The 14,367-nt window shown below is 38.7% G+C and overlaps 1 protein-coding gene across 4 annotated transcripts in view; it reads right to left on the bottom strand.

Moving 5' to 3' along the window:
- The window catches only part of gabbr1.L (gamma-aminobutyric acid (GABA) B receptor, 1 L homeolog), a 68,770-nt gene extending 54,828 nt beyond the window's left edge, over positions 1-13,942 (bottom strand). For 3 of the 4 annotated variants that reach the window (XM_018230112.2, XM_018230111.2, XM_041572832.1), the window contains exons 1-4: positions 13,587-13,940; positions 1,990-2,105; positions 1,625-1,700; positions 583-786 (exon numbers count right to left, since the gene is read on the bottom strand). In XM_018230112.2, coding sequence (XP_018085601.1) covers positions 583-786; positions 1,625-1,700 — 280 coding nt within the window. In that variant the 5' untranslated portion in view covers positions 1,990-2,105; positions 13,587-13,940. Of the gene's footprint in view, positions 1-582; positions 787-1,624; positions 1,701-1,989; positions 2,106-13,586 lie in introns of all 4 variants that reach the window. The other variant, XR_005963382.1, reaches the window with a different exon arrangement.
- Between the last annotated feature and the right edge of the window lie 425 nt (positions 13,943-14,367).

A 14,367-nucleotide genomic window follows, 5' to 3' on the forward strand; every position in this document is an offset into this window, starting at 1 on the left:
GGATATAGCCTGTTTTGACTGTGATTATATGAACAGTAAGTAGAATGTACTGTAGTGATGTATATGACCTTTAAAGAAAAACTATATCCCCAAAACAATGCAGGACCCTATAAAATGTATATATAGAGCATAAAACAGCTGACAGTGTAAATAAAACATTTTCATAATAATATCCTTTATTAGTAGTATGTGCCATTGGATAATCCTAATAGACAATTGCCATTTTAAAAAATAAGGGCCGCCCCCTGGGATTGTATGATTCACGGTGCACACAAACAAACCAAACGTTAGGTCACATGAGCCAATTAACAGACAGAATTCTGTCTTTTGCTTCCACACTTCTTCCTGTTACAGTTGGAATTGCATTATTTCTGGTCAGGTGATCTCTGAGGCAGCACACATACCATCACGAAATAGTGGTTCAAGGCAAGAGATGTAAAAGGGCAATATTTACTTAAATATATATACCAGTTTGGTAAGATTCTTTAATATGCCACTTAATATGATAAAAACTATCTGTTGCTCAAATATTCATTTTGGGGGTAAAGTTTTCCTTTAAATAACTATAAGTCAAATACTTACAACACCGACTGGGCTTGTCCATATCTGTCCATGTTCCATTCCGCTGACACTTTCTCACTTTAGGACCAGAAATCTCAAGTTCCCCACGGCAAACAAATTCAATTTCATAATCCACAGGAAGCACCTCAACTGCTTTAACCTGAGAGAGAGTCAGGCCTCGGTAACGTATCCCTCCATCACGAGGTGGGTGTATGATATGGCAGCCTATAACAGTCACAGTAAAAAAAAAAAGTTAGATGCTACCCGAAAGAAGGAACACAGTTTGTTTAAGCATCCTGATCAACTCATGAGCAGGCAGGATTAGCTTCTCTCATGCTCACTTCCATTGATTAAAAAGAATATGAATGCTGATAAATAATAAATCTGCCCGAACCTAGGCCTCTCTGCCTTATTGCAGGCTACTCACATGCTTCTTGCTCTTCAGCTGCCTTCAATCATTTACTATCTCTTATAGAGATATAAAAATGTAGTACATCTTTTTCAATGACTCCTCTTTTTTGACCTACAATCCTAATGCCTCAGCTATCTTCTAACCCTACATCCTACTGTATCATGTTCTTATTTTTCCTCATGTCTATTTTTGTTTTATTACTTCCATATTCTTATTCTCAGATTTCCATACTTTTGCCTCCTCTCAAATTCCCTGCCATCTCTACCATCCCCAGTCTCCTGTTATTCTCACTTTGTCCCTCTTCTTTCCTTGTACTCTACTTTCCACTAGCTAACAAGTTTTCTCTTATACTTCCTTTTGGATGGGCCCTTAATACTCCTTACTTTTTTAATTTCATTCTTGCTAATTTCTCATCCAATTCATTATGTTCGTCTCAGCCACACTCTCAAATGTTATTTTTGTATCCTTGGTTTGCAAAGAGCCGATCATATTTAACTACCCATGGATGGAAGTTATCACTTGCTCTCAGTGACATTAGTTGGCTGAAGCTACAGTATGATATGAACAGCATTAACCTCCATACTTGAAGCTACAGTGTTGTTTTCTCCAGCAAGTTAACTCTGTGTTTCATTGTCCCTTTTATTTACATACCTGTTGTGTTACTTTGGCTAGATCCAAACACTGGAGTAAGCCATAAAGCAAAGAGAAGAGTGATACTGCTGCACATCTGGAAATGCAAACATGAGCAAAAATGTAAGGAATATAAAAAATATTTGATAATGGGGACTCACAACACATAAGAAGAATGAAAGAATGGAGAAATGATCAGAACAAACCAATATTGTAAAGAAAGAAGCATACAGCACAATTTAAACCTAGGCTCTGTCAAGTGATAGTTTTGACTACTAGAAGGCTGTACTAACCACTGCATATCTGATTGATCTCTTAGCATGCAAGGATTAATGTGGGTACAAATTATAACATCCATAAATATAAATAATTATAAATAAACTCACTTTTGACTTTTTGTCTTTATTTTCCACACTTCAAATCCTGTTCACTTTCTACAGTGCTTTATGTCCCATGATGTCCTGTATCCAAAGTAAGTATGGATGAAGGAGGGTCACATTACCTATTATTAAAAATATATCAGAATTAGGAATCTGCATATAAAAATCTCAAATTGGAATAAATATATATATATATATATATATATATATATATATATATATATATATATATATATTGTAATATACACACATTCATTGGGGTGGCAAATGACATCCCCAGTAAATAAAATGTATAAATAAAATGTTTTTTTCCAGGGGCCTGTGCTTTTTGATTTATTGGAAGCATCACAACTTCTAATTCCCAGTGAACCCTTGCAAGATTCAGTCACCCCTAGAAAGTAAAGTGGTTCAAAGTATTCATAGCATGCCTGTTTCATTTCATTTAAATATGCTCAACTGAAACCTGCTCTATGGTGGGCTTTATAAAAAAAAAAACTACAGATATTTTGCCATTGCTGCCTTGTGTGCCAGAGTTACAGTGGCGGCAGCAAAGATCATTTAGATTTTTTTTTAGTGGCTTTAACCAGGAACATTTTAGAGACACTTCTAATAGATTTACAATCCCTTCAGTACCATATATCTTTGGAGTCTGTGCTTGACAAATGTGGAGACCTCAAATAAATAATCAATTATCCACTTAAGACTGAATTTCATGGTCTACTGCTTCAACAAGAATATGTATATAGTTAGAGATAATTAATTTATATGATGTGCAGAAATTGCTAATGGATGGTAGACTCAGCACTACATAACATCTTAGCATTTTTTAACCATTTTAACTTCACTCACAATCTATGCATGAACTTATTCATCCATTGTTTCTTTTATGGACTAATATAGAACAAAATTATTATTTAATGAGAGAAGTATTTGTATGTTATTTAATTATATATTCATGGTAGCCTGACTAGGTATGATGTTGCCTTGGTAATAAATAGAATTACAGGTATGGGAACAGAATGCTCGAGGCCTAGGGTTTTCCGGATAACAGATCTTTCCGTAGTTTGGATTTTCATACCTTAAGTCTAGTAGAAAATCATGTAAATGGGTGTAGCTACAGAGGAAGCAGCTGTGGCTGCTGGGGGGCACAGGAGATAAAGGTGCCCCATGAGGCCCTAATTTATAAACAATTTGAATAAATATTAGTAAAACAGATCAATCTCTAGAGATTTTGGGGGTCTGAAAAATAATTTGCTGTGGGGACCAGTAACACATCTTGTTACACCACTACATGTAAACATTAAATAAACACAATAATCATATCTAAGTTGAGATCAAGTACAAGGTACTGTTTTGTTATTACAGGGAAAAAGGAAATCAATTTTAAAAATTGATTATTTGGATAAAATGGAGTCTATGGAAGATGACCTTTTCGTAATTTGGGTATTTCTGGATAATGGGTTTCCAGATAACTGACCCCATAGCTGTATATATTAGTGCTCCAGATTCATTAATTTTTATTAGATGTATTGTATCTCTTAATTAGATGTCTGGCCTCTTGAGGGGACGTGGGGTCGAGATGCTGGTGTGGAGGAGAAATTACCAAGCGGTTTGTTTTTCCTGCTTTTATGAACAAAACAGTATTTTTTTAAAAAAAATAAAAAAAAGGAGGGAAAGATTTTTGAATATAAAGGATAAAAAAAGTGCAATTATAAATTCTTGCCAGCTCAATGAGCATTTCCTAAGGGGAACTTTTTTAGTTCACCTAGGAACACCATATACAGTTTTCCTTTCATTCTAAATATGCCTTTAGTTTTTTCGAAATACTACTTCTATATAAGGATCTGTGACACTAGGGGACATATTTATCAAAGGTCGAAGTTAAAAAACGTCGAACTTCGAATTCAAAAAGACCAATCCAATGAAGGTCAAAGGTTTTTTGGGGTCGAAGTGGGCCAAATTCGGCCTTCTTCGAATCGTACGATCGTACATCGCACTTCGGCAGTTTTTAGGTGGCGAATGGTCGAAGTTGAAGTTTTAAAGAGACAGTACTTAAAAAAAATTCGGTTTTTTCAAATTCGAATCGAAGTATGACTATTCCCTAGTCGAAGTACACAAAAAATAGCTCGGAATTCGACGTTTTTCACTTCGAAACTTCACCTCGACCTTTGATAAATCTGCCCCTAGGAGTCTGATGAAAATTAAATGTACACTTCATCCTTTTTTCTAGAAGATGTATTAGAGCTCACTTTTAAAATCACCAGAAATACTGCAAGCAGGATTTGTGCCAAAGTCAGTTATTTTGTTAGATTGTGTTTGTGCTGGAATCAGTAAGAGAGCTCCAACCCATCTGCTAGGGACACCACCTTGAAAATATATATTAGTCCTACCTCAAAATCAGACTCCAAACTCTTACATGAAGAGTGAATGAGGAGAGACGGATGAGAGGGGGAAAATTGATTATTTTTAGAAAATGTTGTCTTTCAGCATGAAAGCTTATATTAAATTATATAAAAATTTTATTTTAGAAATAGGTCTAAAGTTAGATTAGTATAGGTATCGCTATATACAGTATATATATGTTTATATATAGTTCTGTTTATGTGTGTTGCATATGTGCACTTGGGTTTATTTTGAGGGGTAAGGCTTATGTCACACTGGGCTGAAACATAGCCTGCTGAAAAACACAGGCTGAGAATCAGCCCCTTACCTTGCCTGCACCTGGTTTTATTGTGCTGGCCCTGGTGCAGGCATACACAGAGCAGATTTCAGTGTTGAAATGATAGAGTTTACATTACAGCGCAGAAATCTGTCAAATGTGCCTGCATATGGACTGATGCAATGGATCCAGGTGCAGAAAAGATAAGGGGCTGATTCTTAGCCTGTGTTTTTTTTAACAGGTTTCCTTTTTATTGTATTTCAAAAAATTAGGGATACAGAAAGCAAAAAGGAGGGAGGGGAAGGCCAAAGAAAAGAAGGTACAATAACATCATATCATAAATAGCATACAATCAAATGTACAGTAAATTTCAGTACATCAATGCATTTAGCACCTAAGTGAAGATCACACCACAAGTCCCACATCTTCTGAAATTTACACGGACACCCCCGAGCTTCATAAGTGAGTTTTATTAACGGAAGCATGTTATTAACATATTTTATCCACTCTTTCTTGACAGGAGGGTCTGGGGAGACCCAGTGCATCACCAGCATTTTTTTGCATAGAATAGTAATGTCCTCACAGTTAGTCTAACATGGGCAGCTATCAGTAGATCCTCTACTATCCCTAACAGGCAGCTTTCAGGGCTATATACGTTAGGCACCTCTAGGACTTCTGAAATATATACACACACTTCCTTCCAGTAGGCTACTATTGTCGGACAGGTCCATACCATGTGCCAGAAAGAACCATCCATTATACGACATCTTGGGCATCGTGGCTCCGCCAACCTACCCATTCGAGCTAGTCTGTTAGGAGTAAGGTAGGTAAGTAATAGAAACTTGTGCTGGATTAACCTATCTCTGGCTGAGATCAAAAAGATATATAAGTGCCCTGTCCCTTCCTCCCATTGGTCGATAGTAAGGGATGGCAAATCTATTTTCCACGTGTCATATGCTCTCCCAAATGGGGGAGGTATTATAAGCAGGAGGTTAGTGTATACATATGAGATCATTTTAGGAGGGTGAGGCTGACGTAAATAGGTAAGTATGGCCGGTTGTGATAGGTCTTTGCCTGTGTTTTTCAACAGGAAACATTTCCATCCCTTCTGACATTAGCCTTAAACTTGATGAACATTTATTGATTTTTCAACCAAGAACCTTATATAACTTTACGGCATCTTATCTCCCAGACAACCTTACTTGCAAAGACATTTTGATACCCAATATGCAAAAGTATGCAGCATGTAGAGGCCCCAAAAAAAAAAAAATATTACACAACATGTTACTGGGAAAAAACTAGTAATCAAGAACAAGCAGAATGCAATGAATTCAAACCCAGATCAATAATTCTTGCTATGCGATGAATAATTTATGGGCACAACCAAGCAATCAAAAGCAATATGAAACTGAAAATGCAATAAGAATAGCTAAAATACAACAACATATGCAATAAAAACATTAGACAATAAATTTTAATACAAAAAAAGCTAGATTCAATGTAAAAGTGTAAAAATAATATATACAAGTATATGATCTATGATCTAGAATGCAGTATTTTACTGGCCTCTTTGCTAACATACTGTAATAACTAAGGCTGGGGCCAGTTTTACAAATTTACAATAAATGTATTTATTGGTAAATTTGAATAAGCAGTTAATCCACCCCAGCCCGCCTCCAAACCACCCCATCCCTCCTCCAAACCACCCCATCCCTCCTCCAATCCACCCCTTCCTCACTCTCACATACTCACCAAACTCCCTTCAGATTCAGATACTTTTGTTACAACCTGGACCCATTAAAATAGCCAGTAATGCTACATAGCTATATAAGGATCTATGCATAGATCTATGAACTTTTTTTCAGTTCAGTTTTTTTCAGATAGTTCACCAGAAATAAAAACTTTTCAATTAAATTACTTTCTATTTTCTATTTGTGACCATTTTTCTAATATTGGAGTTTAAAGTTAAAGTTTATTTTTTCCCTTCATATGTCTTTCTAAAGCAGCTCGGGGCGGAGTCACTGACTCTGTAAACAAGCGGTCCCCAACCTTTTTTGGACGGGGAACCGGTGCAAAAGCAACATTTTTTGCAAGGACCAGGGGTGGGGTCGGAGGTGGGGTCGGGGGGGTCCAGTGGTAAGTTTGCACGCGCCGCGTCCAATTCGGCGCACCTAGTTTATTGTGGGCTGGGCTTAGGGTTGCCACCTGCCCGGTATTTTACCAGCCTAGCCGGTAAAACACCTGCCAAGGCTGGGGCCGGTATTACAAATTTAATGTAGTTTGTAATGTAAATTTGTAATACCCTTAAAAAAAGCCCTCGGCCTGCCCCCATTTCACTCAGAACTTACCTTTTTTTTCAGCCTAATGGTCAAGTTTTCAGCCTAAAGTTTTCAGAAAAGGTGGCAACCCTAGCTGGGCTCGGTTACCCAGTTCAGGAGTGTCTGGTTCTGGGGCACGGCCTGGCGGTTGGGGGCCCCTGCTATAAACGATTCTAAATTGATACATTAGTTCATACATTTCTTATCTTTGGCCCTGCTGAACAGAATCCGTGTTTCAGTAAAGACAGCTAAATTGATACAATAATTGCTAATATTTTTCAGATGTATCAGCTAATATAGCAAATTGTAACAGATCAAAATCTGCACCTGGATGATTGAGCTGCCAGACTGAAACACAAAAGAGAAATATTAAAGAAGATGTTCACTTTCAAGTTTAACTTTTCGTATGATGTAGAGAGTGATATTTTGTGACATTTTGCAATTGGATTTAATTTTTTACTACTTGTTTTTTTTTAGTTATTTGGCCAATTATTCAGAAGCTCTCCAGTTTGCAGTTTAGAGTAATGTGGTTGCTGGGTCCAAATTAACGTAGCAAACATGCTTTGATTCGAAAAGGAAACTGGAATAGAAGAGGGTCTGAATAGAAAGATGAGTAATAAAAAGTAGCGGAAACAATTCATTTATAGCCTTACATAGCATCTGTTTTATAGATGAGATCAGTGACCGCCATTTGAAAGCTGGAAAGAGTCAGAAGCAATAGGCAAAAAAATTCAAAAACTATAAAAAAAAATTAAGACCAATTAAAAATGTGCTTAAAATAGAATACCATAATAAAAGTTAAAGTAAAGATGAACCCCCCCCCCCCCTGTAAACTGTAAACTTAAATTTTGGAAAAATGGTCAAATAAACGGACATAAAGTCTATATTTCCGGTAAATAATCTGAAAACAACTGAACTGAAAAAAGTGAAGGTGAATTAACCCCATTAAAACATATTAAACATTGTTTGGGAATATTGTTAGGACTATTTTCCTTTAGCATTCATGGCCAATCATCACCCTCATCGTCATGACTTATACAACATTATCAAGTTACTCTGTACATTTTAATATCCTATCAAATGGGGACAATTAAACAAGGGTTACAGAATGAAACAGCAGGATCAGAAACACTGGCATCTGACTTCCAATTACTTTTCTGAGAAGAAATCTAACCAGATACAGGAATGTCCTGATAAGATTTCATTACATCATGATTCAGCATATACATTCACAGTGTGTGCACAAATCAATGTCCTGTGTTTGTTCATCTGCTATAGCATATTCCTGCTAACAGAGAAACACCCCAAAGTCACCTTTATATCCAGCACAGAATTTACGGAGAAACAGGAGGCACTGCTTCTTCAGTTTAAAAGTAATTTTTTTTTCACCATTAAAAACATAATATCAGAAGCTGTTACTAGATTCTGGGGAAGTGGCTTGAAGATATGAAACGGCTATTGTGATACTAAGCTCTATAGTTAGTATAGGTATGGGTATATAGAATTTAATTAAAAGTAGGGAGGGGTGTATGTATGGATGCTGGGTTTTCATTTGGAGGGGTTGAACTTGATGGACTTTGTCTTTTTTCAACCCAATTTAACTAGCTATGTAACTAACTAACTAACTAACTATGTAAAGCATATGGTGTGAGAAAAGGTCTCCATGATATGGATGTTTTAAACGGTGAAAGCAAAAGTCACTTCTTAACAGAAGAATCAGCACCGCTGTGCTCCTTAAGTTCTGGTCTTTCATTGGATGAGGACACCTGAACATGGCAAGTGTTAGTACGTGTCAGAACTAGGGATGCACCGAATCCAGGATTCGTTTGGTAATTCGCCAGGATTCACCGGAACCAAATCCAAATCCTTAAAATCATGTGACTTGACTGATTTATTAACTTTTGACACAGTTTTGCCAAATTTGCATACTCTCTTTTTTGCCATTATTGTGGGGGTTTCTTTGCCCCTAAAACTTGGCGAATTTCTTTAAAAAAATCCAAAGTTAAGCTATGACCTCTGCAAACCACATTAATTTTTTAATCCATGAATCCCAGCGAAGTAAATCACCCCCTACGTGTTCAGTCAAACATGCCATGTTGATAAAAGCTTTCAACAAAGTTTTGTTCACATTTAATGCATTCTATTTTCTCAAATTTAAACATAAATATAATGGTTCAGATACAGTTTGGTCAAATGTTTTGTGTAGTATTCAGAATTTGATTAATTCCAAAAACTATGGATTCAGAGCATCACTAACTATTTCAATTCATTACCTGCACCTAAGCCTTATGTTCGATAAGGTTAATATGGGTATATGTCAATATGAATATATTGCTCTGAGAGGTGAACACTAGGAAATAAAATAAAAAAGAAAGATCTTTTGAAGAGACTACCTGGTACCCACATGTGTGATTTCCTAAGAACCTACTTTGTATCTTTATATTCCTAAAATGTTTTAATAAATTATTAGTTACTATAAAGCCCTTATGATATTTTGTTTCTTTTTCATAAAGTTCTGTGCTGTGCAGTACCATTTTAAACTCATTAAAAACTTTTTTACCTAGACACTATATTCCACACAGTTATAGGAGTGCTCCTTTAAGAGTGTGAATATAACGACATGGTGGAACACATACACTAAGGGGCAGATTTATCAAGGGTCGAATTTCGAAGTGTAAAATACTTTGAAATTCGAAATTAAAATACTTCAAATTCGAATATCGAAGTCAAAGTATTTTTCACCGAATTTGGCCTTGAACGATCGAAGTAAAATCATTCGATAGAACGATTAAATCGTTCAAGTCGATCAGTTCGAACGATTTTACTTCGATGTGTAAAGACTTAGAAAATGGTTGTAGAAGGTCCCCATAGGCTAACATAGCACTTCGGCAGGTTTAATTTGGTGAAGTATTGAAGTCGAAGTTTTTTTTTAAAGAGACAGTACTTCGATTATCGAATAGCCGAATATTCGAACGATTTCAAAGTCATAGTCGTAGTATCCTATTCGATGGTCGAAGTATCCAAAAAATTACTTTGAATTTCAAATTTTTTCAAATAGAAATTTTTTTACTTCGAAAATTCCCTCTAAATCACTTCGACCCTTGACAAATCTGCCCCTAGGTGAATATATGACAAACCCAGCATACTGCGGTAAAAGGGAAATCTACCCAAAATATAACTTCTAGCTTAATAAAAGAAAAAGTAATTCTACGCAATTTAACAACTTGCAATATTTAAACATTGTTAAACAAGGTTAAAGTTACTTGCAAATGCAATGAATACTGAAAACAAAATCTGCCTGATTTTATACTCTACACAATTGGTTATGAAAATAATTCACATAATCTACATCAGTCCCTGCCCCAGTGTAACTTACATATAAGGTCTTAACCACAGTCACACACAGTAGGATGACAGGAGCCAATAATCCTCGCTTCATGTTTTTGACTTATAGGAGGAATCCACTTGAAGAAAATACAAATTCTTAGCAGATACTGCCCATGTCAGAAATAAACTCAGGACTCCAGATCTGCAGGGCAGATGTGCTGGCCACTGATACATATATGTATATATGGTATTTATGAACACCAATATACATTAACAATGCCCCAGCTGCAGACATGTCAACATGGATTCATTAAGAGTCACCCAAATATCCACATCACATGCAGACGCTGCAGTAAAAGCCTAGTTACAGAGATGCCTACTTGGACCAAAACTGATCTGGGTACATCTTGGCTCTGCATGGGAGACCCTAGCTTTCCCCCTTCTATGCCCTCAGGTCACCTCAGCACCGCTCCCTGATTGTTTTCCCTGCTAGGCTGCATTTGGGGAATTCTGGTGACATCTCTATAAATTTCATTAGAATGTGTAAGTAAGGTTATGGGTGAAAATTACTGATAGCATGTGATAGGCCTGTAGCTGTAGGTGGCCAGGTATGAGGGGATTAAATTAGTGTGATTCCCAAAAAAAGCAGACGAGCTGACATTTCTACATTCACCCAGCCACAGATATGTGCACACACTCCACTGAAAAGCTCTGAATCACCCCAAAATATATTCCAGTATACCTCAGAGCATGACTGGAGATGTGACCAGGTACTGAAAAGGGTGTAGTTGGTTAAATACAAAACCACTTATTTGGCATCTTTGTAGCTCCTTAAAATAGCAGCTTACACTGTTCATATTCAGAAAAAGCTACACAAAAAGGAAACACTCCTATAGGTATTAACATTTGAATATTTACCTGATTTTGTGTGCTTACGTAAACCTACTATGAATGGTGAGCCTTGAATAAAGGATACTACGATATGTGTTATAGTTACGTGCGGGTAGACAAAAAATTAACCCTTTATCCAACCCTAGCCTGCAAACTCCCAATGAACACCCAGCGATCCATCAGTATTCATATACCTGAACCTTAACCCACCATCTGTGACATCACTGAAGGGGCAGGGATGAAGCAGGAACAACAATATAAATACCAACTACTGGAGGCATAAACGGGGCATAATGACTTCCTGGACGGGGTGTGATGAGGGCAGGGTTCAGTCCACCTGCTCACGAGCTGCCACACACCCGCAATGTGTGTTCACTGGCCTCAACACACCAGACACACAGGTTTTGGGCAAATCCACACATCACTACAGTTCATACATCCTGGTATTTTTTGGAAGCTGTCTGGCCCTGCTCTCACCCCCACTTTACTCACTGTAGTACAGCATTTTTTACAGAAACAAGGAGAACTGTGTATTGTACTCAAATAAGATAAGTGCACAGTACTATTGGATTCTATAAAGACATTTTCTAGAACAGCGGGTGGGATAGGGGCAGGCTTTGAGGACTTTTTTCCACACCTGGCTACCAAAAATTATTTGTGGGAGAACACTGAGGTGTCGTCTTACTTTAGTAAACATGACCATAAAGAAGGGAAAATAAATGTATTCTCTAATTGTTAAAGGAGAATTTAACTGTAAATTTAAAAAAACCCTACCCTACATAGACCCCCTACCCTCCTCCCCCCCCCAGTCTAGCCGCTACCCCGGGCAAATGCCCACAACTCTGTGCCGATTCTGTCCAGCGCAGTGGCGGAACTACCGGGGGAGCAGGGGGTGCGAGCGGGCTAGGGCCCCCTGGCAGCTCACGCTCCACTGACAAAAACGGCCAAATGCGGCCGAACGGAGGAGGGCGGGGCCCGGCTGCGCGTCACGCACCAGGGCCTGCCCCCCTCAAGTGACGCTACTGGTCCAGCGGAGTTCACGGCAGCCATCTTCTTCTCTTCAGTTATCTTTGGAATGAGACTGGCGTAGCAGCGCATGCGCAGTTGGAGCAATGTTCTGTTTCGCGTCAACTGCGAATGCGCCGAGGAGTATATATAGCATTCTGTTACCGTGCAATTTGCTGCACAGTTTCATGCTGGTGTTCAACAGGCTAACTCTAATTTTACCAAACTATTTGATATTTAGCCACAGTATCCTAGTACAAATATCATGGCAAAAGACACAAGATAAAAACAAATAGTTGTTCAAAATATCCCTCTGCAATGTCATTAGAACTTGTAATTTGTTTTCACAGAGACAAAAATTGCTTTTCTCCACCTAGCCATAGGCTACATGGGGTATAATAATTATAAAAATGTGATTTTAAACATAATTATAAAATATTCATTATTACACACACACTGTCTGAGATGTGCCCCGGGGCTACCCGATATAGAATAAACAGGCAATGTTATAACACCCATGTGTGCATAGCCTAGCTGTCAGGGCATACCAAAGTTAGCAATGGGCTGGTTTGAATGTAATTTGGGCTGATTCTCTTTTTTTTCTTAATTAAGGTATACATATTACATAGCTAGGTGTGTGTGTATTGATGTTTCAGATTGGGAATAATGTACATTTTGCAGTGCATGTGGTGTATTAGTGAATATTCACCTACTGGATCCCATTTGGGTGTGGTAATGTATCAGCTCACACAGGTCGCACAGGCTAAAGAGCTTCCATGAGCTTTTATGGACTAAACGAAGAAGGATGTACATTAAGTGCAGCTCAATATGTATTTATGCAGCAGTATGAAAGTATTAATCAGGATTTGGGCCTAGCCATATTAAATAACCAATGTTTCTTTATATTCCCAAGTTGCCCCACAGGCCAGTATCCAGTGACAGGAGGATGGGTGCATGACTTGTGTGGGTGCATAATAACCACTGCAGGTGCATAATACTATGATAAGCCCAAGCAGCCAATGTGTACCTCAGAAATGTTGACGATAGGGCCCACTAGCTGTCCCTGAGCTACAAGATCCAGAAGCAGCTTTTAATGTTGCTAGAAACAGCCGCTGAGGTAGAACAGAGGCGGGTAGGACAGGCGAGTGGTACATAATGAGTAGAACATGCACACACCAGCCTAGCCACACAGAATGTTAGATGTACCTCACACCGTGTACGTGAGCGCTGGGTATCACATCCTCTCATGATTGGCTGACACTTATAGGAGAAATGCGATAGTATTTCAATTCACTCTCATTCAGCCCCGCAGCTACTGGCGCTGCTGCGTGTGACCCCGGGGTGCATGAGGCGTGAGGACAGAAGGCTTGAGCTCTATAATTATACATATTATGTGTATATACCTGCCTCTTCTTTCGCACGTCCGGGTGTGGATGAAGTATATGCTCTCTCACCGACACTATGGCCTCTGAAAGTTACGCTCTCACGTTCGCTTAAGGATGTTCCCGACTCCCTGCATCTCTCGCAGTCTCTCTCTTGCCTTTATCCGAATATCCAGCCGGTCTCTCTCATGGCAGGTGAAGGTTTGCGTCGTCAGTCTCTCAGCGACAGTCTCTCCCCTTTGCCCTTCTCTGCCCTCAGCACACTCTCATTGCCTGGCACTCAGTCTCCTCGGGCCTCCATACAACAGCAAGGCAGACAGGTTGTCTCAAGCTGTCTCATCCTTAGCTCGCTCGCCCTCCCTTTCTCTCTAGTATCTGTCTCTCTCCTCCTTTGTCTCCTCCCTCTCGCCCTCCCCCTCTGTCTCTTTTCATCAGCCTCCCACTGAGAGACAGGCGGGGACCAAGGCACTGGCCGGATGGAGAGAGGGAGCACAGAAAGGGGCAGAGGAGATGGGCAAAGAGACAGCCCTAGATGGGGAGAGACAGATGTGCAACGTGCACAGGACAGAGGAAAGGGCGTTGCTATAGGTGACAGGGGGGAAAATGAATCCAGGGTGTGTGTGTGTGGGTCTAAAATACACATATTAGAAAAGAAATCATTAAGAATGAGATTAGTGTCAACAAGGCTGTAGCTTGTAAATTGATATGAGTCTGAAATGTGATCTATTGTTCAATTTGTGGCCTCACAAATGCTGTTGGACTACAACTCCCAGCGACCCACTGTTAGTGATACCTCTTCATA

Source organism: Xenopus laevis, chromosome 8L (assembly GCF_017654675.1).
Source record: "Xenopus laevis strain J_2021 chromosome 8L, Xenopus_laevis_v10.1, whole genome shotgun sequence".
NCBI lineage: Eukaryota > Metazoa > Chordata > Amphibia > Anura > Pipidae > Xenopus > Xenopus laevis.